This window comes from Carassius gibelio, chromosome B18, assembly GCF_023724105.1.
Source record: "Carassius gibelio isolate Cgi1373 ecotype wild population from Czech Republic chromosome B18, carGib1.2-hapl.c, whole genome shotgun sequence".
NCBI classification, from domain to species: Eukaryota; Metazoa; Chordata; class Actinopteri; order Cypriniformes; family Cyprinidae; genus Carassius; species Carassius gibelio.
In genome coordinates, this window is record NC_068413.1 from 30346087 (window position 1) to 30371008 (window position 24922).

Here is a 24922-nt window from a genome sequence, read left to right on the forward strand (position 1 = left end):
TATTTCTCTTATGAATATAATAAAACTAAAGACTTTTGGAGTTATGAAGGATGCAGTACTACTCTATAGGTACTCAAGATTAACAGGATATTGAGTGAAAATGAGCATTTCACCCCCCCTTTAACCTTTTGTTGATATTGTGAACACAAGTACAAGTAGACCCTTTACTGTTCCGAATGATGCATTACTCTTACCAAAAATGAGCAACTGAAACTGAAAAACAAGTGATTGTGCTTGCGCCTTCATGCAAAGCGAGCTTTAGGTTCACTCTCCGCACAAACTTGGATATAGTGCACATTTATTATAACACTGTTATATGTTTTTAGTAGGTATATCTAGATTTTATTTTAGGCAAGTCATGGTGATTTGATAAGGCTAAACTGGATTTTTTGGAGTAAAAAATACTCCAAATGTTTTTTCTAAATTAACTTGATAATAATAATAATAATAATAATAATAATAATAATAACAACAAAACAATTTTGCCATTACATACAAAACTAAACTATTTTAATAGCTGAAGTGAAGTATAAGCAGTTTGGGGGGGTGTGGGTCGGGACGGTTATTTTGATAAGCTGTCAGACAAGGGCCAAGCTAGGGCCTAAATTTGAGGTCAGTGCAGGGCTCACTAAATTTACAGTGCTCCCACACAGCTGAGGTCTTCTGCACTTTTTTCTCTTCTAGATTAACTGAATCATGAGGTTCACTCATGGGCAATTTATATTCAAGCGCGAATGAGAACCATTTTGCTGGGATGCCAGGTGTTCAAAAAAAAAAAAAAAAGGAAAGAATCTTGAATCTCAAATTCAAGAATTTTCATAATCTTCAAACCTAAACTCAGCAAATCGTGCGAATCGTGACCGCGTCGCTTCCATTATGAGCGAGCATACCGCGCCTAGATTGGAAATAACGAACTTGAGCGCCCAAAAGACGCAATATTTGAATGGCCCCTAAGAACTGTGGTCTTCTACAGTCCTTCAAATATGCCGTGGAGAATCACAGAAAGAGATCAAATTCAAGAACATTGTTGCAGCATCTCTCAAGCAACGAATAAACACCGTTAACTTGATTTGCAGTGAAAACTCCTCTTCTCACATCTGCCCTAGACCCTCAGCACAAACATCTCAGGTTTCTCGATGAAAACATGAGAAGTAAAAAAAATAATTTGAACATTATCAGAACATTTTCCTTGATGCGAGTGGTGCGGATGCAGCCGCCGTCACCAACGATGAAGAGGATGCAATGCCCACTCGTCGGAAAAGGTTGAGCCAGTTCTTAAGCAATGATTACAGAGAGTCCAGCCGAGACGAGTGGGAACAGTTCTTGCTGGTGCCAGGTATTCCACCAGATGAGGATCCCATTCAGTGGTGAAATAAAAACACGAAGCGCTTCACAAAACTTATTCGCTTAGCACACCATTATTTGTAAGTCCTGCCAATGTCTGTGCCGTCAGAGCGTGTTTTCTCCACGGCCGGCCTTATTGTTAACAGACTAAAGAGCCGACTTTCCCCTGACCATGTATACATGCCCGTATTTCTTAACAAGAACATGTTAAACAATAGAAAAAAAGATTGCTGACAGTTTAAAAGTTTAAAAGTGTAGGCTACGTTCTACAATAGCCTATTGCTGCAGGCTGCTTTACATTTTATATTTGTTCACCTTTTTTTTTGCTTTTAATCTGTACTTTTGTTTGTTTGCACGCATTGTTAAAGGTTTTCAGCTACAAAACACGATGTGTTCAAGCTTATTGTGTGTAAGCTTGTTCAAAATGATGGAAACAACAAATATTAATGAAAAATAACGTCTGTCTCATTGAACTTAATTCAAATAAACAAATATTCAAATATACGTTTTTTTGTGAGCTCAAATATTCAAATGTGATATTTGCGGCAGAAGACCACCACTTCTGTGCGGTCGAGACAGAAGCCCACCCGGGCGGCACAGAAGACCACCACTTCCGTGCAGTCGAGACAGAAGCCCACCAGGCTCTGGAAGTTCTCCAGAGACGAGGAGAGGCTCTGGTAGTTCAGCCGAGATGTGGAGAGGCTCTAGTAGTTCAGCAGAGACGTGGAGAGACCTTGGTAGTTCAGCCGAGACGTGGAGAAGCTCTGGTAGTTCAGCAGAGGTGCGGATTCCGTGGTGTTTGGACTGGATTCAGGAAGACCAATGATGACTTGACTCTGCTAATGAAGATCATTGGTGACTTGACTCTGCTTATGAAGATCATTGGTGACCTGACTCTGCTCATGAAGATCAATGGTGACTTGCCTTTGCCCATGAAGATCAATGGTGATTTGCCTTTGCCCATGAAGATCATTGGTGACTTGCCCTTGCCCATGAAGATCAATGGTGACTTGCCTTTGTCCATGAAGATCACTGGTGACTTAACCTGACTCCGGAGTGTCAACAGTGACTTGACCTGACTCGACTCTGGAGGGTCAACAGGAACCTGACTCGACTTTGGAGGGTCAACTGTGGCTGTCATCTTGTGCAGAGGCACTGGACAAGCGGCCATCTTGTGTCATGACTCTGGACCGGCGGCCATCTTGGGCAGTGGCGCTGGGACGGCGGCCATCTTGCGCTGTGACGCTGGGCTGGCGGCCACCTTGTGCTGTGGCGCTGGGCTGGTGGCCATCTTGTGCTGTGGCGCTGGGCTGGCGGCCATCTTGTGCAGTGGCGCTGGGCTGGCGGTCCTCCTGTTTGTAGACCCCAGTCTAGAATCGGCCATCCCACCAGGAGAATGTGGCTGGGGTATTCCACGGAGACCGATGTTGTAGGTAGAACACAAGCTACCAGAAATTATAAGCGTCCAACTGGTCCATTTCCCTTCGAGGCACCGGGTCATCCAGACCGGTGTTGAAAATGTATTTAAGGGCCACATCATTATATCCCATACCATCCGCCAGGGTCCAGAACACATGTGACGTAGAACCCACCTCCCCAACAACAAACAAACAGGGAGAGAACAGGAATGGGAATAGGAACTGGAACAGGAAATTCGGAAGAAGAGGAGGAAACTGGGTGACTGAATGAAAGGACTCCATGAAGACAAACAGAAAAAGACCGGTTAATATAGGCAAGGGTAATGACTATCAAGTGAAGACACCTTAGTGCAATTAACAAGAGTGCAATTACTGTGATGAAGGGACAAGGCTTTGTGGGAATTGTAGTGCCTACGGTGAGGTGCCTATGGGGAAGTGAGACTACAAGTGGAGCGTGACAGAGATGCAGAGGATATTAGTGAAGAGGATCGCACAGAACCTGTGCAAGCATACGGCTCTTAACAGCATGTTTTTTTTTTTTGTTGTTGTTGTTGCTAGCTTTTAAAATACGGTTTTATCCTGATTAAAGCTTTAATACACCATGGCAGCTGCATGTGAGTCCATATTTAATTCTTCCCATAGCTATGTAAAAATATCTGTCTGTCTATACACATAATTAGTTCCTGTAGCTCAATTGGTAGACCACTGTATTATCAAAGCGCAAGTTGGGGGTTTGATTCCCCGGGAACACATGATAGGTAAAAATTGATATCCTGAGTTCACTGTAAGTCATACATTTACATTTAAAGTGTATAATTGGAACACAGTTTATAGGAGCCTACAATCAGATGAGAGAGAGAGAGAGAGAGAGAGAGAGAGAGAGAGAGAAATGCAGAAAAATGAAATCGCAGTCAACCACCCCTTAAAAAATGTTATATTGACTCATTTGTTGGATTATAGATGGTTTTTGATGGGAAAAAAGGATGAGATTAATTGCTTCGGTGCAGATTATAGGAAGGTAAATAAAGTGACTAGGCCTGATGCATTTCCACTTTATTTAATGATTCCTGGGGCAATCCAATCCAATAATTTAGTGACAGACAGCTACAGTAATTGAGAGAGCAGGCTTAGCAAAGGGTCAGTTGGCAAGCAGTGTAACTCCAGAAGCTGATATTGATAACGCTGTTATACGTACAGTCCAAACAGTTTCTGTGTACCTGTAGTAATTCAATGCGAGCCTGAAGTTGCAGACGGTCCTCTAGATCTTGGCACTGATTCTCAAGGACCAAAATCTGTTCCTGCAGTTGGTTTCTCTCGAGTTCAAGCTCCGCAACAACAGACCTCAAGCCATCTAAACAAGTGAAAAGAAATGGCATACATCTTATTTTATTAAATTTAGCAATTTTCCTTGAACTCTCAACTCTTTCTCCAATCAATTATTTAGTGTCATTTTGTGTTAATATTAAATGTGTAATAAACAGCATATTACTATATAAAATTTGAGTTTTAACATTTTATTAGCCAACCAAATGCAAAGCTTCCACAAAAAAAAAGAAAAAAGAAATAATAATAATAATAATAATAACAAAATTGTTCCCAGTAAGCGAATAGCCCCAACTGCAGTTACCCGAAGGAGCTGTTTAACCGGTTGTTATGAAGGAATAACATACCTCTGAATGTGCTGACCAATCAGAACTGAGTAATCCACAGAGCCAAGTAATCAGACTTGGCAACGTTTTTGCTCACCAGCCACTGTGGCAAGTGGTTTTCCAAAATTATTTTCACCGGCCAAAATTTTGCTGTTGTGAAATTACATAGTACTTCATACTAAAATGTATTTTAATCGATTTCCAGTAAATTTTTTGCCTTCTGAAAAGCCATTTTTCCTGTATTAAACTGTATTAAATGCATGCATATTTCATATTATTTTATTAATAATTTCACTTTAATATTACAAGACAATATTGTTGTTACCAACAAAAAATATTTTCACTGCAGAAGAAATAGAAGCAGCTGAATGGGCATTAGTTGCATTTACACAGAGAGTTTAATAAAGCTAAAATGTAGCATGCATACTTTTACACTGCAAAATTACAAGAGCAAAAAAAAATTACAAAATTATATTTGCATTTTTAGATATGCAAATATAAAATGTTGGAAAAATGCAAAGATAAGCTACTTTAAAATACGATAGTAAACCACCAGTAGGTGGCATCAAGTCACTGAGTCACAGGCTTTAATTCAAACAATTTGTTGATTCAAAAATGAAACAAATGCCTGTCCTTATGAATAGATCACTGAATCATTGACTCATTCAGTAAAAAAACACCAGTGTTGCTCAAAAATGCACTGCTGTTCTGGGCGTGATCTTTGTTTGGAAATATTTGTGTTAACCAAATCGAGCAAAAACAGTCAACATTAACAATGTTTTACTAAAATGTATATTAACTTCTCATATGAACTTTTGTATCACAGTTTTCAGTGAACACTCTCTCGGAACACTATGTTGCTTAACTATGCTATGCTATGAATATAAACACTTAATTTACATGAGCCTCAACTGGCGCAATGTTTTTACTGTTATCAAATGCCATTTAAACTGAATTTAATAAAATCAGAATCAAGTTGATCGGTTGGGCAAGTAAAATTCTCTTTCACTTGCACCTTCAAAAATCCACTTGTCCCATCAAGCTCTGTTACTGCAGGCTTAAAAAAAATTCAAGCTGCCAAAGTGGCTAGTGGGATTGACTATATTACCCACAATTGCTGAAATCCATCTGCATTTGGTGGGTTGGCAAGTGTAAATGTCAAACATTGTGTGTAATAAAATAATGTTACTTGCACTTTTCATCCTATGCACTTTATTTTACTATCCACTTTAAACTTGGATTTACCCTAGTATTTTATTACTATTTAATTGTTGTTGTTATTAGCTGTACTGTTATTACAATTACTTTATTATAACAATTAAGTCTTCTTTGTGTTGAATATCGAGTCCCACGTAGGAGATGGAAGGATATAAAACTGGAGCGACGACCGTGAAGGACATTATTTTATGTGTTTGCTTTTTATTTATGCCGTTTTGCATTTATTTTTGAATTATTAAAGTGTTTTGATTGCAGGCGAAGTATGTGCCACCATGGACGCTCGAGGCGGTGGGCTGGAGTGAGTTGCCGGGGACGTCCAGTGCCACCGCCAGGCATCGCGGAGGAGATCACCCAGCTGGTGGAGGGCCAAGCAGCAGTGCGTTTTTTTTTTTTCCTCTCTCCCCTCTCTCGTCCTTGTCGCTCCTCCTTCCATCTCCTTTTCTGTCGCCTCGTCTGTCCTACCCCCAGGTTCCCGCAGGCCCGGGGGGGTGGGGGGGGTGGTGGAGGGGTTGGGAGTAGAGCACAGTCTCGGGACTACCCCCCGGCCTGCGAGGGGCGATGGGGGTATGTGGCGAGTGGGGTGGGGCCGAGAGGCGTGGGAACAAGGAGTGAGGCCAGGTGTAGTGATTGAAGATGAGCTGCACCTGCGCCCCACTCACAGTATCGAGTCCCACGTAGGAGATGGAAGGATATAAAACTGGAGCGACGACCGTGAAGGACGAGAGAGGACCAGGCCTGGGACATTATTTTATGTGTTTGCTTTTTATTTATGCGCACCAGTCGTCCGTGAGGGGCTGGTGCGCCGTTTTGTATTTATTTTTGAATTATTAAAGTGTTTTGATTGTGCGCCGGTTCCCGCCTCCTTCTTCCCGATGATTACGAAGGTTATATCATTACAACATGGAAATAGTCTAATGGGCTTCACACCTGTATCTGCAGCACTGTGCTGTGGCCACCATCCACCCATGTTCTCTCCATTTACAAGAACATCGCAATCAGTGGGGCTTATTGGGTCTTGCCTACTATGAAATTCCAAGTCCTCCTTTAGAAAGAAATAGAAAGAACATGCATTATTATTACTATTATCATTATTACTACAATTTCAATACAGTACACTTCTCAAAAAAGAAAAGAAAAATACTTCAAATGATTAGTAAGAACACCCCACAAATCAGGACAAATAAATAAATAAATAATAAATTACTCACCGTCATGTCCTTCCAAACCTGCATTGCCATTTTTCAACATCTTCAAACTTCAAATTTAAGATCAGTGACAAAACATGTGAAAAGTAATAGACTACACTAATTGACTACACTGACTGCCTTTAATGCATCTTCTTTACACACCATATTTGAATTTAATGCTTGTGTTAATGTAATTGGAGACTGGCAAATGAGGGCTAAGGGTCTGCTTTGTGTTTTAAGGATAAAATGATATGAGGGCAAGTAAATGATTTTGACTCATTTCTGACTAAATAATTCTTTTAATTCAACTTTGCAACAGAGCAAAAAATAAATAAATAGGACTTATTCATTTTATGTTAATCTGAACTTGCATGTTATGGCTGGTTTCCACTGAGCGGTATGGTACAGTAAAGTTCAGTACAATACGATTCAGTATGGGTATCCTTAATCAGGCTTGCGTTTACACTGCCAATAAAACCTTTACTTGGTAGGCATGGTGTCAGAAACTAGTGATCGATGATGAACAACGACAATAAGCACAACTTTGCCTCTTTTTGTTAAAGGGTTAGTTCACCCAATAATCAAAATTATGTCATTAATAACTTACCCTCATGCCATTCGAAACCCGTGAGACCTCCGTTCATCTTCGGAACACAGTTTAATGATATTAGTTTAGTGATATCCGGTTTGCGAGCGAATAACTCGATGTAACCAGATCTTCTTGAACAAGTTCACCAAATTGAACTGAATTGTTTGAAACGGTTCGCATCTCCAATAAGCAATAATCCACAAATGACTTAAGCTGTTAACTTTTGTAATGTGGCTGACACTCCCTCTGAGTTAAAATAAACCAATATCTCGGAGTAATTCATGTACTCTAACAGAACACAGACTGAACTGCTGTGAAGAGAGAACTGAAAATTAACACAGAGCTGAGCCAGATAACGAACAAAAGATTGACTCGTTCTCAAGTCAAGAACCAGTTGCATTGGTTTTCGATCACCAGTAGTTCTTTCGGACAGTTCGATTCAATAAACCAGTTGAGGAAAATGGTTCACCAGTTCTTTTGCACTCAACGTAATGACTTCATTTGCGATGATTGCCCTTGATTCAAGCCTTCGGTTTACCTGGGCTCATAACATTAGCACAGAACCAGTTCAGAATCAGTCATCAAAAGAACCAGTTCGGTTCAGACGCTCTGTTTGTCAGTCTGCTTCATGCTGAATCACACATGCACAGTATCATCAGCTTCTCCAATCTCTATTCGGACGCGTCTGACAGAAACGGTTCTTGACTCGAGAACAAGTCAATCTTTTTTTCATTATCTGGATCTGGTTCATTCATCTTCAGTTCTGTCTTCACAGCAGTTCAGTCAGTGTACTGTTTGAGTACATTAATTACTCTGGGATATTAGTTTGTTTTAACTCAGAGGGAGTGTCAGGCACATTAAAAAAAGTGAACAGCTTAAGTCTTTTGTGGATTAATGCTTATAGGAGACGCGGCCCGTTTTAAACGATTCAGTTCGATTTGGTGAACTGGTTCAAGAGGATCCGGTTACATCGAATGATTCGTTCCCGAACCGGATATCACTAAACTGCTGTGTTTTGAAATCTCACAACAGACCCAGAAGAGAAGACAATGCTGAATAAAGTCGTAGTTTTTGCTATTTTTGGACCAAAATGTATTTTCGATGCTTCAAAAAATTCTAACTGACCTTCTGATGTCACATGGACTACTTTGAAGATGTTTTTATTATCTTTCTGGACATGGACAGTATACCGTGCACACAGTTTCAATGGAGGGACTGAGAGCTCTCGGACTAAATCTAAAATATCTTAAACTGTGTTCTGAAGAAGGTCTCACGGGTTTGGAACGACATGAAGGTAAGTTATTAATGACATAATTTTGATTATTGGGTGAACTTACCCTTTAAATGTAAGTTTAATGAACAATAATAGCCATTATAAAAGTAAAAGTACAAAGTATAAGAGGCTTATATAAGAGGAAATAAAGACAAAAGCAAACAGTTCAGTCAAACGTATACCACAAAGTCAGCGCTGTAACATTACCATGGTAAAGTTAAGATTAAATATATAAAGTTAAACATAACTTTGAACAGATTCATGAGACCATGAATGCCTGTTAAATATAGCCAACCCAAAAAGAATTGAATCTCATGTTTAATCACTACAGAGACATCTGAGCCAAATGTCAGAAGGACTAGCCAAGCTTAGGTTGCTCTTGGCGGATACATGAGCACTGAGCGCCCGGTGATCACCTGGAGCTCCAAAATCAGCATAACACATTTTCAAATAGGTGCTATCTTATAAAATAAACCACAGATTTTAGTTTTAAACAATTACATTCTCACCTGAAAAACTCTTCAAATTACATTTCATGACACAATTATAGATATTTAATTAGAAAATTCTGTGGGTGTTTGGGCAATTATGTTTCACAAGTCCACAAGAACAGACAAGAATATTGAGAAATGGCTTTTGTCTGTATGAAAATATAAAATGCATGGTTATATTCTTTGTGTTTGTGCACTCTGATATGAATAAGCCTAACATTCATGGAAAGCAAAGCAGAACAAGTGAAGGACGCTTTATCCCCTTGTATCAAACAAAAGTGACAATTCTAGTCAACCAATCAATGCTCTGCAGTGAGTTCCACCATTTTGGTAGCCTTTGCTGTGCTAGGAACCCAACAGAAGGGTACCAAGAAAGTTGTTTGGTAGGGTTCGCTTTTTTGGTACCATTTAAAACTTCTGATATTGGAAACGGAAATAATTGCTTACCGTACTGTACCAAACCATACCACTCAGTGGAAATGAGGCATTAGACACCACCGTTATTTAGACACTAGATGAGGGCATATCTTTTGGAAGAGTGGTGTTCCACTGCTCCAGGAAGAAGTAATCCAATTTTTAGAATCAACACCAAGGTGCACTGAAGCTGATCAGGCAGCACACTGTGACCTAACACCTTACTTAGAAATTGTTCTTTTAATTTGTCACTCATTTGTATGCAATTTACTTAGAGACTTTAGTTCATACCTGCAGGCTGTGTGGGGTGAAATATTTGGGCTTCCTGCTTTTCTGTGTGCAGAGTCCACGGGCCTGGGCCAACTCCTCCTCCACTTCCTCTTGCCGATTGGCTAATTCTGGATCGGAGCAGCCAGGAAACAACCAGTCATCCTCAATCAGTTTTGTGCCACAAGACAAAGGCAATGGATCAAATATGTTTAGGGCAATGGAGGGCGAATACAAAATCAGGATTGAGGAGAGACAGCTAGGTAATTCTAGTGCAGATTAGAGAGTGAAAAAGGTCCGGAAAGCATCAGGTAGGAGCACATATTGCAAATTCAGCTTCTGTGGACTGTGGACCAGAAGATTAAAATATGCAAGACCTATATAAGCCACAATGATATTTACAGTGCAAACTACAGCAAGAAACAGCTTTTTGAGAATTATTTCCAGAAATTATAACAATTCACCTTGGTTATAGCAATAAATGGGTAATGCCACCTGAAGAGTCTTTCAATCAACTATAGCATGGAAGTGAAAGTGGGACACCCTGAACAAAGTAGTATATGACTACAATTATGATTCCGTAAGAAATCAGTCTAGACAACTGCATTACAATTGTGTGAGTACATGTAGCAACATCAATAAGGTTAGTAAGGCAAGTGATAATTTTGATCATTATCCTTAATTTAGCGTGAGACTTCATTATGAGCTCTTAATTATAGTCACTGCAACAATGCATTTCATTTTTAACATCATTACTAGCACAATCGACCCCCATTCTGTTTTTCTTAAGCCCAAAGTATACTTCACTTGTTATGAGTATGCAAGGGACTTTGTACATTGTGAACGCAGTTCGCACATGCGCACTGAAGTTTTTTTGCAATAATCAGTTTTTACACAAGGTGGCAACACTATCCTGGGCCATTGTTACACAGTACCAAAAAAGAAAAGAAGAAAAACATAGAAACATAAGACACCAAACCAGCAGAGACTGCAAAATACAACACACCGACAAGCTTTATGAGCAAGACAGCTCTGCTTTGGTTTGGAAAAGAGTTAAAAAATATTTGTTAGCAGTCATAACTTGATGGGAGAAAAAAAAAAAAAAGAGCAGACACTGGATATGGATAAAGCTTTCTAGATTGCCTGCGTTCGCACACATCAAATGGAGTATAGTTTGAAGTTCAAAGTATACAAAAACTAAGAATACTTGGGTCAGAAATTGAAAATACCCACTGACAGTGTTAAAGGGATATCTTACCCAAAAAAAATTATATTCTGTCATTAATTACTCACCCTCATGTCGTTCCCAACCTCAAAGACCTCTGTTCATCTTCAGAACACAAATTAAGATATTTTTTTTAAAAATCTGACCCAGGATGGACAGAAACGGAACTATCACATTCAAGGCTCAGAAACGTAGTAAGGGCATTGTTTAAATAGTCCATCTGACATCAGTGGTTCAACCTTAATTTTATGAAGCTACGAGAATACTTTCTGTGTGCAAAGAAAACAAAAACAACAACAAAAAATTACTTTATTCAACAATTTCTTCTCTTCTGTGTCGGACTTCGATGCACATTCACTAAAGTACAACAATTAGGGCTGGGACAACAAAAAATACGTTGACGCAAAATATGCGCATCGATTCGTCGACCAGTTTTTATTTCTCTAAAAAACATTTGCAAAACGTTTACCTTATGTGCACTGAATATACGCGATGGCCGGATCAACATTCTGTCCAACGTTATATGACCAATCCAGGGGTTTTTCTGCATTGATCTTTTTTTTGGCGCCTGTCAAAGCCTTATTTGATCTTTGAGTGATGTAGAATAGAATGACTCCTGCGCCTGACAGGGCACATACGAGAGAGAGCCCCGGCTGCGCGCACGCACTAACAGTCTTCAAACAAGACGAGCGCTTCTTGCTCTCTCTCTCCCTTGTGCATATTAATCAAAATCATTAAACACGATAGAAAAAGGGGAAACACCAAAGTTTCACGCGCGCTCGCGCAATCACAGTCTTCAAACTACACAAGCGCTGTCTTGCTCTCTCTCTGTCTCTGTCTCTCTCTCTCTCTCTCTCTCTCTCCCTCTCTCGTGCATATTAACCAAAATCATTAGACACGATAGAGAAAGGGCGGAACGCCAAAGTTTCACATGGAGCATTCAGGGATTTTTTTTTTCTTTTCTCCATGACAGGCTGCTGGCTCCCACTGTAAATTTATTTTTTATTTTTTTGGAAAAGCACTCTCTGTATTAGCTTAAAGCCCTCAAGTTTACATTGGTTACTGTATTCTTTCAACTGCTCTAAACAAGTATTTTGAGTGACCTTTTTTATTGAATGCTAGACATCAAGTTGTTGTTATTTTCATCTGAAAGAATAACTTTTTTTCAGTAAGCTAGGCCCTATGTTTTCAAGCTATGTGTTTTCAAGGCTTCAAGGTTTTATTGAATGCTATGTGTTTTCAAGGCTTCAAGGTTTTATTGAATGCTATCTCTATACAAGTGCAAAGTAATGCATTCTTAGTCAGTCTTTTATTTTAAGAGCAATAAACATATATTGCAATGTTAAGGAATTCATGTTTTTTTTCATTCAGATATGTAAATCAACATGTATAAGTTGTTAGTAGTCAATTAATGGGGAGATAATTGAAATCGAATCGGTCTGAAAAAATTAATCGTTAGATTAATCGATGCATCAAAAAAATAATCGTTTATCCCAGCCCTAACCACAATGCATGTGTGTGGTGTTGCTAATGCAGAAGCCTGCATTCAGACGGAGATCCCGGTTGTTTGCAAGAAGAATGTACATGCATGGGTTGTGGTACTGGCTTTCTTAATTTGTTCTTAATTTGTGTTCCAAAAATGAACAAAGGTCTTATGGGTCTGGAACGACATAAGAGAGTAATTAATGACAGAATTTTTATTTTGGTGTAAACTATCCATTTAAGGCAAATTGATACAGGAAAGGATGGATCCATGCTTTACTTCTTTTTTTTTGTTTTGCACCAAATGGAAAATTTCCTCACAGGCAGACTTATCAGTTTCTTGGAGGTTAGCTGACATTGTCACCTAGGTACCTAAAGGTTTGTTCACACTTCAAGGCAGTTGGCACCAGTGTTGTGGGTAACGCGTTACAAAGTAACGTGTTAGAGTACTCTAATTACTTTTTTCCTGAAATTTGTAACTTAACGCGTTAGTTTCGTGCGTAAGTTATTTTAAGGAAAGGAAAATCCCGACTGCAGCCTGCTTTTTGTCAGACAGTAGTCCTAGGTCTACTGTGCCACCTGCGGATGTACAGTATCAGTGGAGCCGAAGCTCTGTGATCGTAAAGTCAATGGCTGTGATGCGTCTGTGCCCTGCGCCTGACCCTATGTGTGTGTGGGGCTTTTTTTTTTTTCAAACTCCCGGCAAGATAGCAGAGAGGACAGCGTTTGATTTATGGAAGTACGCACATTATTTTCAATTTGTCAACGAAAAAGAAAAGAACATAACGGTAAAATGCACACTTTGCTTTGGTGAAAAGCTTCTGTCGACCGCCAAAAATTCTACCTCAAATTTAACGCTACGTTTTAATCACTACTTTGAAGAGTAAATGTAAGAGGACTGTGTTAAAGCGAATTTAGGCTTGTGACTGTGAGTGACACTTTAATAATAATTAGTTCGGCTATTAAGCGATTTGTCATTTGCCTGTGTGGCAGTGAAGGATTTTATTCGGTTTGTTATCATTTTTGTTTGACAGGCAGCTGTTAATTTCTGTTAGATCATTGGCTGGCTGGTTGTTCATCATTTCTGAATGGATTTAAATCTGCAAGCCTGTTTAAGGTTGTGTTTACAAGTAAGCATACTTGTACTTTGATAACTGCATTATTTAAAGTTAAAGAAAAATCAGGAGTTATCTTGTGGTGCTCATAATATACAGTAGCCTAGGCTACCCGGGCTGGGTAACGTTAGGTGTGAATTTTGATTAATAATATGTTCTGTGATAATAAATAAATAAAACGCCATGTGGAATAGCCGATTGGTGACGGTCTTTCCTGTTATAGTTATCCTGCAGTGTTAATTTAGTCGGATGACTGACGTTATTCATTGTCGGGAGTCACCACTTTTAGGTGCATTTAAAGGGGCCGGGGGCTGTGTCTGTCGTGTGAGCCGCTGCAAATGGCTTTTAATTTTTGGTAACGCATGAGTACTCTAACGCGTTACTTTTATGAATAGGTAACGCTGTATCATAACTGATTACTTTTAATTGATGGTAACGTTGTAACCTAACTAACTACTTTCCAAAGTAACTATACCCAACACTGGTTGGCACATGGTTTATGTAACAAAATATGTTACATGGATGACATACAGCTTAACTTCTCATTTCAGCCAGACAATCCAACAGCAGCAGCACAGACCTTTCCAGCTGGTCAGACATCTCAGCAAGGCTAAGAAAATACTAACTCCAGCTCAATCCTCCACCCTTTGCAAACATGAGACTACTTCAGACTGGACTACAGACATCCTGTTCTGTGAAATTCCAGCATGTGCATTCGAAAACAAATCAGGGGACTGGAATAAGCACCACAAAACGTTAATTCTGTGAATCATTTTTGTGTTTATTTTGCTTTTGATGCTTGTCCTGCAAGCAAGACCAACAACCACCACTGCCTAGTTTAAGCTTTCTGGCAGAGACAGTCAGTTGTCTATGTATAGCCACTTAAATTGCAGTTGTAAATGGATTTTTTTTAACATTAATTATTCAATTAATCTTCATAAATTAAATACCATTTGAGAGCTTAAAAGCTAAAGATTCATCTCCTGAAGACTTTCGATTAGTAAATTATTGTGGAAACAGTACTTCAAAAAGTGATATTTGAACAATGGGGGCGTCGTGGCCTAGTGGTTAGAGGTTCGAGACTCGGGTCGGCAATACGACTGAGGTGCCCTTGAGCAAGGCACTGAACCCCCGAACTGCTCCCCGGGCATAAATGGCTGCCCACTGCTCCGGGTTTGTGTTCACTGCTGTGTGTGTGCACTTTGGATGGGTTAAATGCAGAGCACACATTCTGAGTATGGGTCACCATACTTGGCTGAATGTCACGTCACTTTCACTTTTTCACAAGAGAGATTGTTTTAGCATTCTGGTTTGCAATCAGGTAATTTCAGGCTGCTAAAAGTTATCAGTCCAAGAATCCAGTACAAAAATGCATTCAAACTGTCAATTCAAAACAGTGGAGAGTCGAAAGAGTCGTACAGTATATGTGAGTCTGCTATTAATGATTCAAACAAATAAACCACATACAGTACCCTCAATATGTATTGGAACAGTAAAGACAAAATTGTTCTGTTTGCTGTTGAGTCAAGAAATCTGTAAATATGATTAAAAGATTCAATTGAAACAAAACTACAGAATGTCACGTTTTAATATTGGGTGATTCAACACAAAGATGTTTTACCAGCTAAGAAGATCAGCACTTTTATACTTTCATCTCCCAATCTGATGTGAGCAAAAGTATTGGAACAGTTGCCTCACAGGTCTTTCTAAGTGTTCAGCTGTGTTCTGTTGCATTAATTCTTCAGATATTAAAAGCAGGAAATGGATCTTATCAGTTATATCCATTGCTTCTGCATTCTAATTCTTGTATTCAATGATGGCTTACACAAACCAGGATGAAGATGAGGAAAGCGATTCTGAAAAGAAAAAGCAAGCAATTTGGATGCTAAAAGAAAAGAGGAAGTCAATTAGAACTATAGGAAAAAAAGGGCATGGAGAAATCAAGAGTTCGGAAACTACCAGCGACATCAGCAACCAATGACAACATGATCGTCTGAGAAAAATAACAGTAGTTGTTGACAGACAAATCAAAAAAGCTGTGAAAATGACCCTTAAATATATGTCTGTAAAATCACCAACAACCTCCAGAAAGCTGTGGTGATGCTCTGTCAATCTACAGTCCACATGAGAATGACACAGAATTATAGAATCTACACAGCAAAATGCAAACCTCTGATCAGCACCAAAAATAGAAAGGCAAGATTCTTCAGTAGAGTTTTGGAACGAAGTTGACGGACAAAGATTAACCTTTACCTAAGTGATTGGACAGCAGAAGTGTGGAGAAAAAAGGGAACTGCAAATGATCCTAAGCTTACAACCTCATCTGTAAAGATTGGTGGAGGTGGTGTCATGGCATGGGGATGCATTGATGTCTCTAGAACAGGACCTCTTAATTTTAATAATGACTTAATGTATGATGGCAGTAGCAGAATGAATTTGGAAGGGGGTACAAAATCATCTTGGCTACCAATATTTTATAAAAATGCCACCAAATTAATTAGAAAGCACTTCAGAATGGATCAGGAAAATGACCCAAAACACCCTGACAGTTCAGTCAAGGACTTTATTGCCCAAATCAATCTCCAGATTTAAATCTGATTGAACGTTAAATTTCACCATCTGAAGAGGTGACTAAAGACAGAAACTCCCCAAACAAGCAACATAAGACCAGGAGTCTGACGACGACTATGGGTTACAGACTCTGCAAGGGATCTGCAACTAAATATTAGCTTTTAATCTTTTACATCTGCCTTAAATTCAACTGTTCCAATGCTTATGCCCACATCAAATATGGGGATGAACTCTAAAAGTGCTGTCCTTTTTATTTGGTAAAACATGTATGGTGTCGAAAGACCTAATAATAAAATGTGACATTCTGTAGTTTTGTCTCATATTCATCAACATAAACATCAACATTAATAAAAGAATGGGGAAAAAAAAGGATAGAAATGTAACACAATGGAAAATAATAAAAAAGGACTAAAAGTATACAGAAAGGGCAAAGTCAAAAGACTAAATATGAGAGCAACATTGTTCCTGAATTAACCACAATTAGATTTTTTTTTTAAGGTGGCTAATGTCGGGGGCTAATCTGGCAGAGCATTCCATAATTTTGCCCCTTTCACTGAAACAGCAACCTGGGCAAATTATGTTCTACGAAAAGGGATGTAACAATTGACTTTAGAAGCAAATGTGCTTTTTTTTTTTTGCTGTCTTGTTATTATTTTGCAGAGTGTTTTTTTTTATTATTGATACTGGCCAAAGAGGTGTGTTTTGGGGGAGTCTACAATGTTTAATGGTGTTATGTACATACGAGAATCAGACTGAATAATTGCTGAGTTTGATTTATGTTTTTCATGCATATTTTGCTATGTTTAGTAATTATGAATGTATCCCTACAATAGTTATAGGCAGTCAAGTGAGGGTTGCTGGATTCATGGTATTTTGGCATCACCACATTCTATCATTGGTTATTATATGTACATTTGTAGTCTCCCAGCATCTTTTTAGGAAAGACACCTAAATTTACCTTAGAAAAAAGTTTTTATAAAATTCTAAGATCATTCTAAATATGAAACCATAATATTCATTTTAACTGGCCTCTCAAATCTAAGCATTATTTTTTTCCTTGAATGAAAAAAATATAATATTAATAACAATATTAATAATAATAATATATATATATATATATATATATATAATAAGTCATTTTTGGTAGTTTATGTGTAAAAAGATTTTAGGTTTTTAAACCAACAGACAACAAGAGGACACAAAAGAAATCTAAAGAAAACCACACTGATCACCACTGAGTCTGACTTTTACTGTACAGACAACAAAAAAAGTTTCAAATATTTTCCACATGTTATCATCATTTATGTTCCCCCCTTGTTGTTCAATAAGGGTTAAATTTTTTCATAACGAGAACATTAATGAGTAAATGATTACAGAATTTTACGGTGTGAATTTTACTTCATAATTCTGAGGTGTGATAATGTTGGACATAAGAAAAAAAAAAAAAACTAAATCCCCATGTAGACAGCTGACAAAGGTCTGTTTTATAGCAGAGACTTGGCCAGTGATTTTGTTAAAGGGAGGAAAAGGGCAGAAAAGGGAGGATAAAGCCACAGATAAAGGACAGGACCCCATGAGCCAGCCTCGTCTGTGCTGCCAGAATTTCCTTAGGAGAGGATGAAGAGTTCCAGAAAACTACTGACAGCACAGACGGGAGCAAACAATGGAGGCGATGAAACCTGCATGCACAAAACTGATGGGAAACTGTTCTCAGTGGCTGCACCCATCATGCAGAGCAGCAGCAGAGGCGGAGATGGAGAGGAGGAGGGTCTCAGGGCCAACAGGTGGGAGAGAAGTGTTACAAAACAAATGTAATCAAAAAACAAACCAAACATTTTGAAAGTAAAGCTCGTTTCACACTAGAGGCATATGAGGCACTTTTTCAGCACCCATGTGAATAGATTAGAGCATCCACAATGTGCACTAAAATGGCATGACAGTGCGCATCGCTTCCGCTCTGCAAATATGCAGCTTCTGTGCTGCTTCATCTCTGCTTACACATCCAGTGTGAAACAGGCATAAGAAACCCAAATATCTCAGTCATTTTTTTTTTTTTCAAAAGTGATTAACATCATTTACAATTCATAACAAGGATAACAGAACCTGACAATAACGAATAAATAAGCATTGTACGTATCCAAACTGAAAAAGAGTGACAAAAAACAGATAACTAGAGAAAACATTAAAATGTATATGAACATGGGTGTGTGTAATATGTATATGAAATCATGGTCACAAAGTTTGGCTCGCTTATAAGACACAATAAGGGGCTGTCCAGATAAAATGTATTCTTCTATTTTATGTTCAACATTTCTAAATCTTGTTCTATGTACCAGTGTTGGATGAAGTACACAAATCAAGTACTCCTTTTCAATTTTACTTGAGCAAAGGTACAAAATTAGTTGATTTGAAGTAATTTTAAAACTACTGATCAATGAATGTTAATTTTGTATATACACTACTATATATAAAATTTACAATTTACACTACTGTAAAAACATATGGGGCAAATGTAACTAGGGATGTCAATTTTTGATCATTTTGATCAGGGGGTTTAGTTTAAATAAAAGGCTAGTAGCAGGATTATAAAATTAATAGATGTTATTATGATCATTTGATAAAATAAAGAGAGCACGCTGTATGTTTGAGATCATTTTAACTGTTTTCCGGTATGAAGACTGCTGAACCCGCCTCTTGAAATGGTTTTGTTGTGCTCGTTGTTGTATTTGAAAACACAATTGCAATGTTTTCAGTTGACATAATGGCGTTTAAAATAAAATTATCCCAAACGTAACTGGTGCATGTAATTTTTTTATACCAACAATATACTATAGGCGTACTACTTAGAGGTGATTTTTCAAAGTTGATGTGCTGTTGCGATGTGCACATGCCTTGCATTTCAGCCTGGCAAAAGGAACCTATGCTTCTCCTCATTTTTTTAATTTAGACCAATCAATTAGTGATGAAAAAATTGCTATGCTGGAGGAAACAACACGAGACTGTGTTGTTAAGAGCGGCTCTGTTTAGTGTCCTGCCAGCAGTAGCAGCAAAGAGCGTGTCACCCATCAGTGCAGCTGAAGAGTTTTGCGTTCAAAAGCACGCAATAGGCTTAAGCTTGCAGAAAAACCCCAGCAAATGCAATTAGCCTACCATGAACATGGGGAAATAGTAAGGATATATTTATTTATTTACTATGGAGATGGAGCGGAATTTCCTTATATGGGTCCTAAGGACACTTCTGCCGAAAGAGCGCACGCTCCCGTATAGCAGAGCACTGAGAGGCTGAGCACAGACTCATTGATCAGAGCGAGAGCGTTGCGAAATGTCACAGAAGTGTGTTTTTGGTTGCCAGGGCAAGACAACCCTGCACAGATTACCAAAAAAAAAAAAAAAAAACAGCATTAAGGGACCAGGGAATGGAGTTTATTTTAACAGAGCATCGACGGAGTTGTGCAAGTGTTTTTGTTTGTTCCCTGCATTTCGAAGATGCTTGTTTTACAAACAAAGCCCAGTTTGACGCTGGATTTGCACATAATTTATTTCTTAAGGATAATGCAGTCCCAACGAAAAAGGGTCACGATCGTGTGTTGGAACCGCAGGTGGTGAGTAAAACTGCTTCAAATATCTCTGTGTTGTTCACTTAGCTATCGGCGCGTATGCACATCTAGTAAACAACATGCGATGTTGTCATCAAACTGCACTTTCCACATAAAAAAAAAAGACGACAAAGTGGAACTTAGTCATTTTCCAAAACTGCTAAGCAAATATATACAGTTTTAGTACATACCACATAGAGACGTCGTTTGCTGATGCTGCTCTTGTTAAATTTCAGCCTCTGGATCTGTGTCACAGCTTCCAGACGCTCTCAACGCAAAAGCCTACTCGCGCTCGTGATTCTTTAGCTCCGCCCACACGTCACGCCTCCAGCCTGTCGTGTTTTTCCGGGAAAAATCGGTACAGACTATTTCTCTTATGAATATAATAAAACTAAAGACTTTTGGAGTTATGAAGGATGCAGTACTACTCTATAGGTACTCAAGATTAACAGGATATTGAGTGAAAATGAGCATTTCACCCCCCCTTTAACCTTTTGTTGATATTGTGAACACAAGTACAAGTAGACCCTTTACTGTTCCGAATGATGCATTACTCTTACCAAAAATGAGCAACTGAAACTGAAAAACAAGTGATTGTGCTTGCGCCTTCATGCAAAGCGAGCTTTAGGTTCACTCTCCGCACAAACTTGGATATAGTGCACATTTATTATAACACTGTTATATGTTTTTAGTAGGTATATCTAGATTTTATTTTAGGCAAGTCATGGTGATTTGATAAGGCTAAACTGGATTTTTTGGAGTAAAAAATACTCCAAATGTTTTTTCTAAATTAACTTGATAATAATAATAATAATAATAATAATAATAATAATAACAACAAAACAATTTTGCCATTACATACAAAACTAAACTATTTTAATAGCTGAAGTGAAGTATAAGCAGTTTGGGGGGGTGTGGGTCGGGACGGTTATTTTGATAAGCTGTCAGACAAGGGCCAAGCTAGGGCCTAAATTTGAGGTCAGTGCAGGGCTCACTAAATTTACAGTGCTCCCACACAGCTGAGGTCTTCTGCACTTTTTTCTCTTCTAGATTAACTGAATCATGAGGTTCACTCATGGGCAATTTATATTCAAGCGCGAATGAGAACCATTTTGCTGGGATGCCAGGTGTTCAAAAAAAAAAAAAAAAGGAAAGAATCTTGAATCTCAAAACTGAAAATCGAATGCCAATCCACCAAACGAATATTCAAATAATCAAATATTCTGGTCCAGCCCTAGGTATTTGTAAACTGATTTAACAGGTTCACCGAAAAGAATCGTGTCATTCACAAATCAGACACTGCTATCTAGACTTGGAGCCAGTGGTGATTTCTCCAGTTTAAAATAACGAGGAATGACGTGTTTTTATATTATGCTTTGGAATGTAGTGAAGTAAAAGTTTCTCAAAATAAAAATATGAAAAATGTACATAAGTACAGTAACAAAGTGAAATGACTTTGTTACTTTCCACCACTGCTTTGTACACATCTTTTTAAAACCTGACCGAGTGGAGTAATTGTGAACATTGCAAACAGATGGCTGCTTTCAAATGCTCATGTATGCTTTGTATGCGTACACTATAAAGAGCACTCAGGGTTATGGTATGCAGATGTGCATGGCTGCATGTGAGTGGTTAAATAAACTTGAATTAAAATATTTGTTTTATTCAAATCTTAAAATTGAGTTAATCTTACATTTCAAATTTAATTATATTGTATAAAAAGATATTAAACAAATATTTAACCCCTAGAATGTATTTAGTAAAAAAAAATAAAAAAAAAATAAGGACAAGTCGCATCATTATGAAACACATTGTAATTGAATCAATAACACGTGAACTGTAAACCAAATCGAATCATGAAGCCAGTGAAGACAACGTTTAATGCAGTGTTCAGCTCAAATAACACATTAAGACGATGCTTTAAGGTTTAAGTACCACAACATTAACATAGCTAGCACCAGTATACCCTGCAACACACATCCGTAAAGACATGCACTTCTATTTAAGTCACAGCTGATAGTCATGGTTTGTCTACCAAACAGCTGTTGATACTTTTCAGTAGAATTTATGAATTTTAAACATTTGTGAATAGGTGTATAGCATAAGCATCCTCACCCTCTCTCTCCTCCTCGTTGTGGCTCAATCTGAAGGCCATGACATTCTTCTCATGACTCTGATCTCGAACCCTTTCTGCCTCAGTCACCATGGTAATCATTTCTTGCCACTCCATCACCTGAACATCATCCATGCTGCCTGTCTCACTCACCTGTTATACATCAGCAGAACTAGTTAAATAATACAAATAATAAAAACTTTTAAAATGCCATTTGACCACTGAAGTCACATGAAGATTAAATTAAAAAAGGAGATAATGTTATTTACTGCTATATAAATAAAAACAACAAAACACAAATGGTTGTCCGTTTTGTTAAAACCAAAGTTTAAACTCTGATAAACACCCCTTCCCTGTGGTAATCACTTAAATGCACAAACTTGTGTAGTAAATTACTTTTTGCATTACATCAAAAATGCTAAACAAATAAATGTATAATTGCCTGTGATGCTGCTCTCTTGGTCACCTGTTCCAAGTCGGCCTGCATCTTCCTCTGCTGTTCTTTATATTCCATAAGCTGCTTCTGCAGTTCATCTATTGATGTCTCAAGAAAATCTTAACATAAGACAACATGCAATTAAGGGATATGCATACGTGCTTGGAAGTGTAAGTAATGATCAATCATCAAATCATTGATCCACACATGGCATGACTTCTAAGTGAATTAATAATTCTATACACAGAAACATCACTTTCAATTTTGGCTCATTTCATGTCAAATCAAACAAATTTTAGACTTTAACCCCTTAACTGTCACTCATATTTTTGAACATAGACCTTGTAGTGCACGATCCAAACTTAAATTTGTTTTATTCATGAATGAAAACATTTTGTAACATGATATTGATGTACCATTTACATGGTAATGCAATGTCTGATTTTAAAGTGAGTTTTAAAGGATGAATTTTGAGATTTTAAGTTTTCAGTTGATATATAATTTCTCATGATTTCTAAAATGTGATAGAGAAAAAGGCAACAAAGTCGTCTTGTTTCTTTAAAGGGGGGGTGAAATGCTCGTTTTCACTCAATATCCTGTTAATCTTGAGTACCTATAGAGTAGTACTGCATCCTTCATAACTCCAAAAAGTATTTAGTTTTATTATATTCATAAGAGAAAGATAGTCTTTACCGATTTTTCACGGAAAAACACGAGCGCCTGGAGGCGTGGCGTGTGGGCGGAGCTAAAGAGTCACGAGCGCGAGTAGGCTTATGCGTTGAGAGCGTTTGGAAGCTGTGACAGCTGTGAAGGCTGAAACTGAACGAGAAAAGCAGCAGCAACGACTCGCTCCGAGCGGGGCTCGACCCGGGTCTCCGATGGGAGGCGGACGCACTAACAAGGAGGCAGAGATATTTTAAGCAGTTTTACTCACCGCCTGTGGTTCCAACACACAATCGTGACCCTTTTTCGTTGGGATTGCATCATCCTTAAGAAATAAATGATACGCAAATCCGTCGTCAAACTGGGCTTTGTTTGTAAAACAAGCATTTTAGAAATGCAGGGAACAAACAAAAACACTTGCACAACTCCGTTGATGCTCTGTATAAAATAAACTCCATTCACTGGTCCCTTAATGCTGTTTCTCTTTTGGTAATCTGTGCAGGGTTGTCTTGCCCTGGCAACCAAAAACACACTCCTTTTGTGACATTTCGCGACGCTCTCGCACTGATCATCGAATGCCTGTTGTGCTCTCACTCAGTGCTCTGCTATAAGGGAGCGCGCGCTCTTCCGGCAGGCGTGCCCTCAGGACCCATATAAGGAAATTCCGCTCCATCTAACGTCACACAGAGCCATACTCAAAAAAACCGGAAGGAGTATTTTTGGAATAGAAATACTCCTTCAAACGTACAACTTAATTTTTGAAACTTTGTCCATGTTTAGCATGGGAATCTAACTCTTCAACAGTGTAAAAAACTCAGTATGCATGAAATAGCATTTCACCCCCCCTTTAACAAAGGTCAAAATTCCTGTTATAATGTAGATTTGTGAGGGTGCACTCTTGTCATAAATTAATCTATTACTTTTCCTACATAATTTTTAACAAAAAACATTGATAAAATATATATTTGGGAGTCTTAGACCTTTCCAACGATATATAGTTTGTCAAGATTAGATTAGATTTAATTGTAATATAGTGAAGTAAATGTAGGCGTCCCACAGAGCGGACGGGTGACAGTTAACAGGTTAAATAGAAATGTGCTTTTAATTTTAAACTTGTATAAAAGGTCAGTGGTTCATTATTTTTATTGTGGAAATCATAACTATAGCAACCGCTCCTCCATTGCCGTGTTTTGCTAGAAAGCATAGCGATTAGCAAAATTGTCTTTTGAAAGGTGATGGTTAAGACATTTGTTAAAGAAATCCCTTGCCACTGGGCCCTGGTTCTTAAATAAACTGTTGTTTCATTATTTATTTTATTTTATTTTTTTTATTTAAAGGCTCTGCATAGTAGAATCAGAGGTATGGGGTTCTGAATGGCTCCATTAATAAAATGTTAAATTGTACAAATTTTCAGTGGTCAAAATATGTCACTCTGCATATACAGTAGCTGAACCATTTTGTCTTTGAAAGAGGAATGAAAGACAAATAACAGACTGAATAACAAATAATTTTGAAACTAGAAATGTATTTGTTTCACTCCATCAAATTATTATTATTTTTTTATGTTCCCACCATTTTATTATCTATAAATTAGAGTGGGCCGTTATCGGTGTTAACGTGCTGCGTTAACGCAAGACTCTTATCGTGCGATAAAAAAAATATCGCCGTTAATCTATTTTCTCAAAGTTGGGTTGGGAGCTGGGTCTATACTAAGCAAGCTATGATGACTTTCACCTTGATATTTATATAACCGACCGGCTGAGGCCAGCATAAAAAGATGCTCTGGACAGTTGACGGGCCACTGCTGCGCATTGTCACGAAAGCTTATTTTTTTAACATGTTTTTACGCCTTAAACATTAAAGCATCCAAA

At 38.2% G+C, this 24922-nt stretch overlaps 1 protein-coding gene across 7 annotated transcripts in view; it reads right to left on the minus strand.

Moving 5' to 3' along the window:
* The window catches only part of LOC127977389 (golgin subfamily A member 6-like protein 22), a 61690-nt gene that overhangs the window by 21046 nt on the left and 15722 nt on the right, over positions 1-24922 (minus strand). Inside the window, exons 7-12 of one of the 7 annotated variants that reach the window (XM_052582269.1) lie at positions 22395-22507; positions 21955-22105; positions 9875-9981; positions 6557-6671; positions 3980-4113; positions 842-2984 (exon numbers count right to left, since the gene is read on the minus strand). In XM_052582269.1, coding sequence (XP_052438229.1) covers positions 2790-2984; positions 3980-4113; positions 6557-6671; positions 9875-9981; positions 21955-22105; positions 22395-22507 — 815 coding nt within the window. In that variant the 3' untranslated portion in view covers positions 842-2789. Of the gene's footprint in view, positions 1-841; positions 2985-3010; positions 4114-6556; positions 6672-9874; positions 9982-21954; positions 22106-22394; positions 22508-24922 lie in introns of those variants that run through there. The other 6 variants (XM_052582274.1, XM_052582273.1, XM_052582270.1 and 3 more) reach the window with 6 other exon arrangements.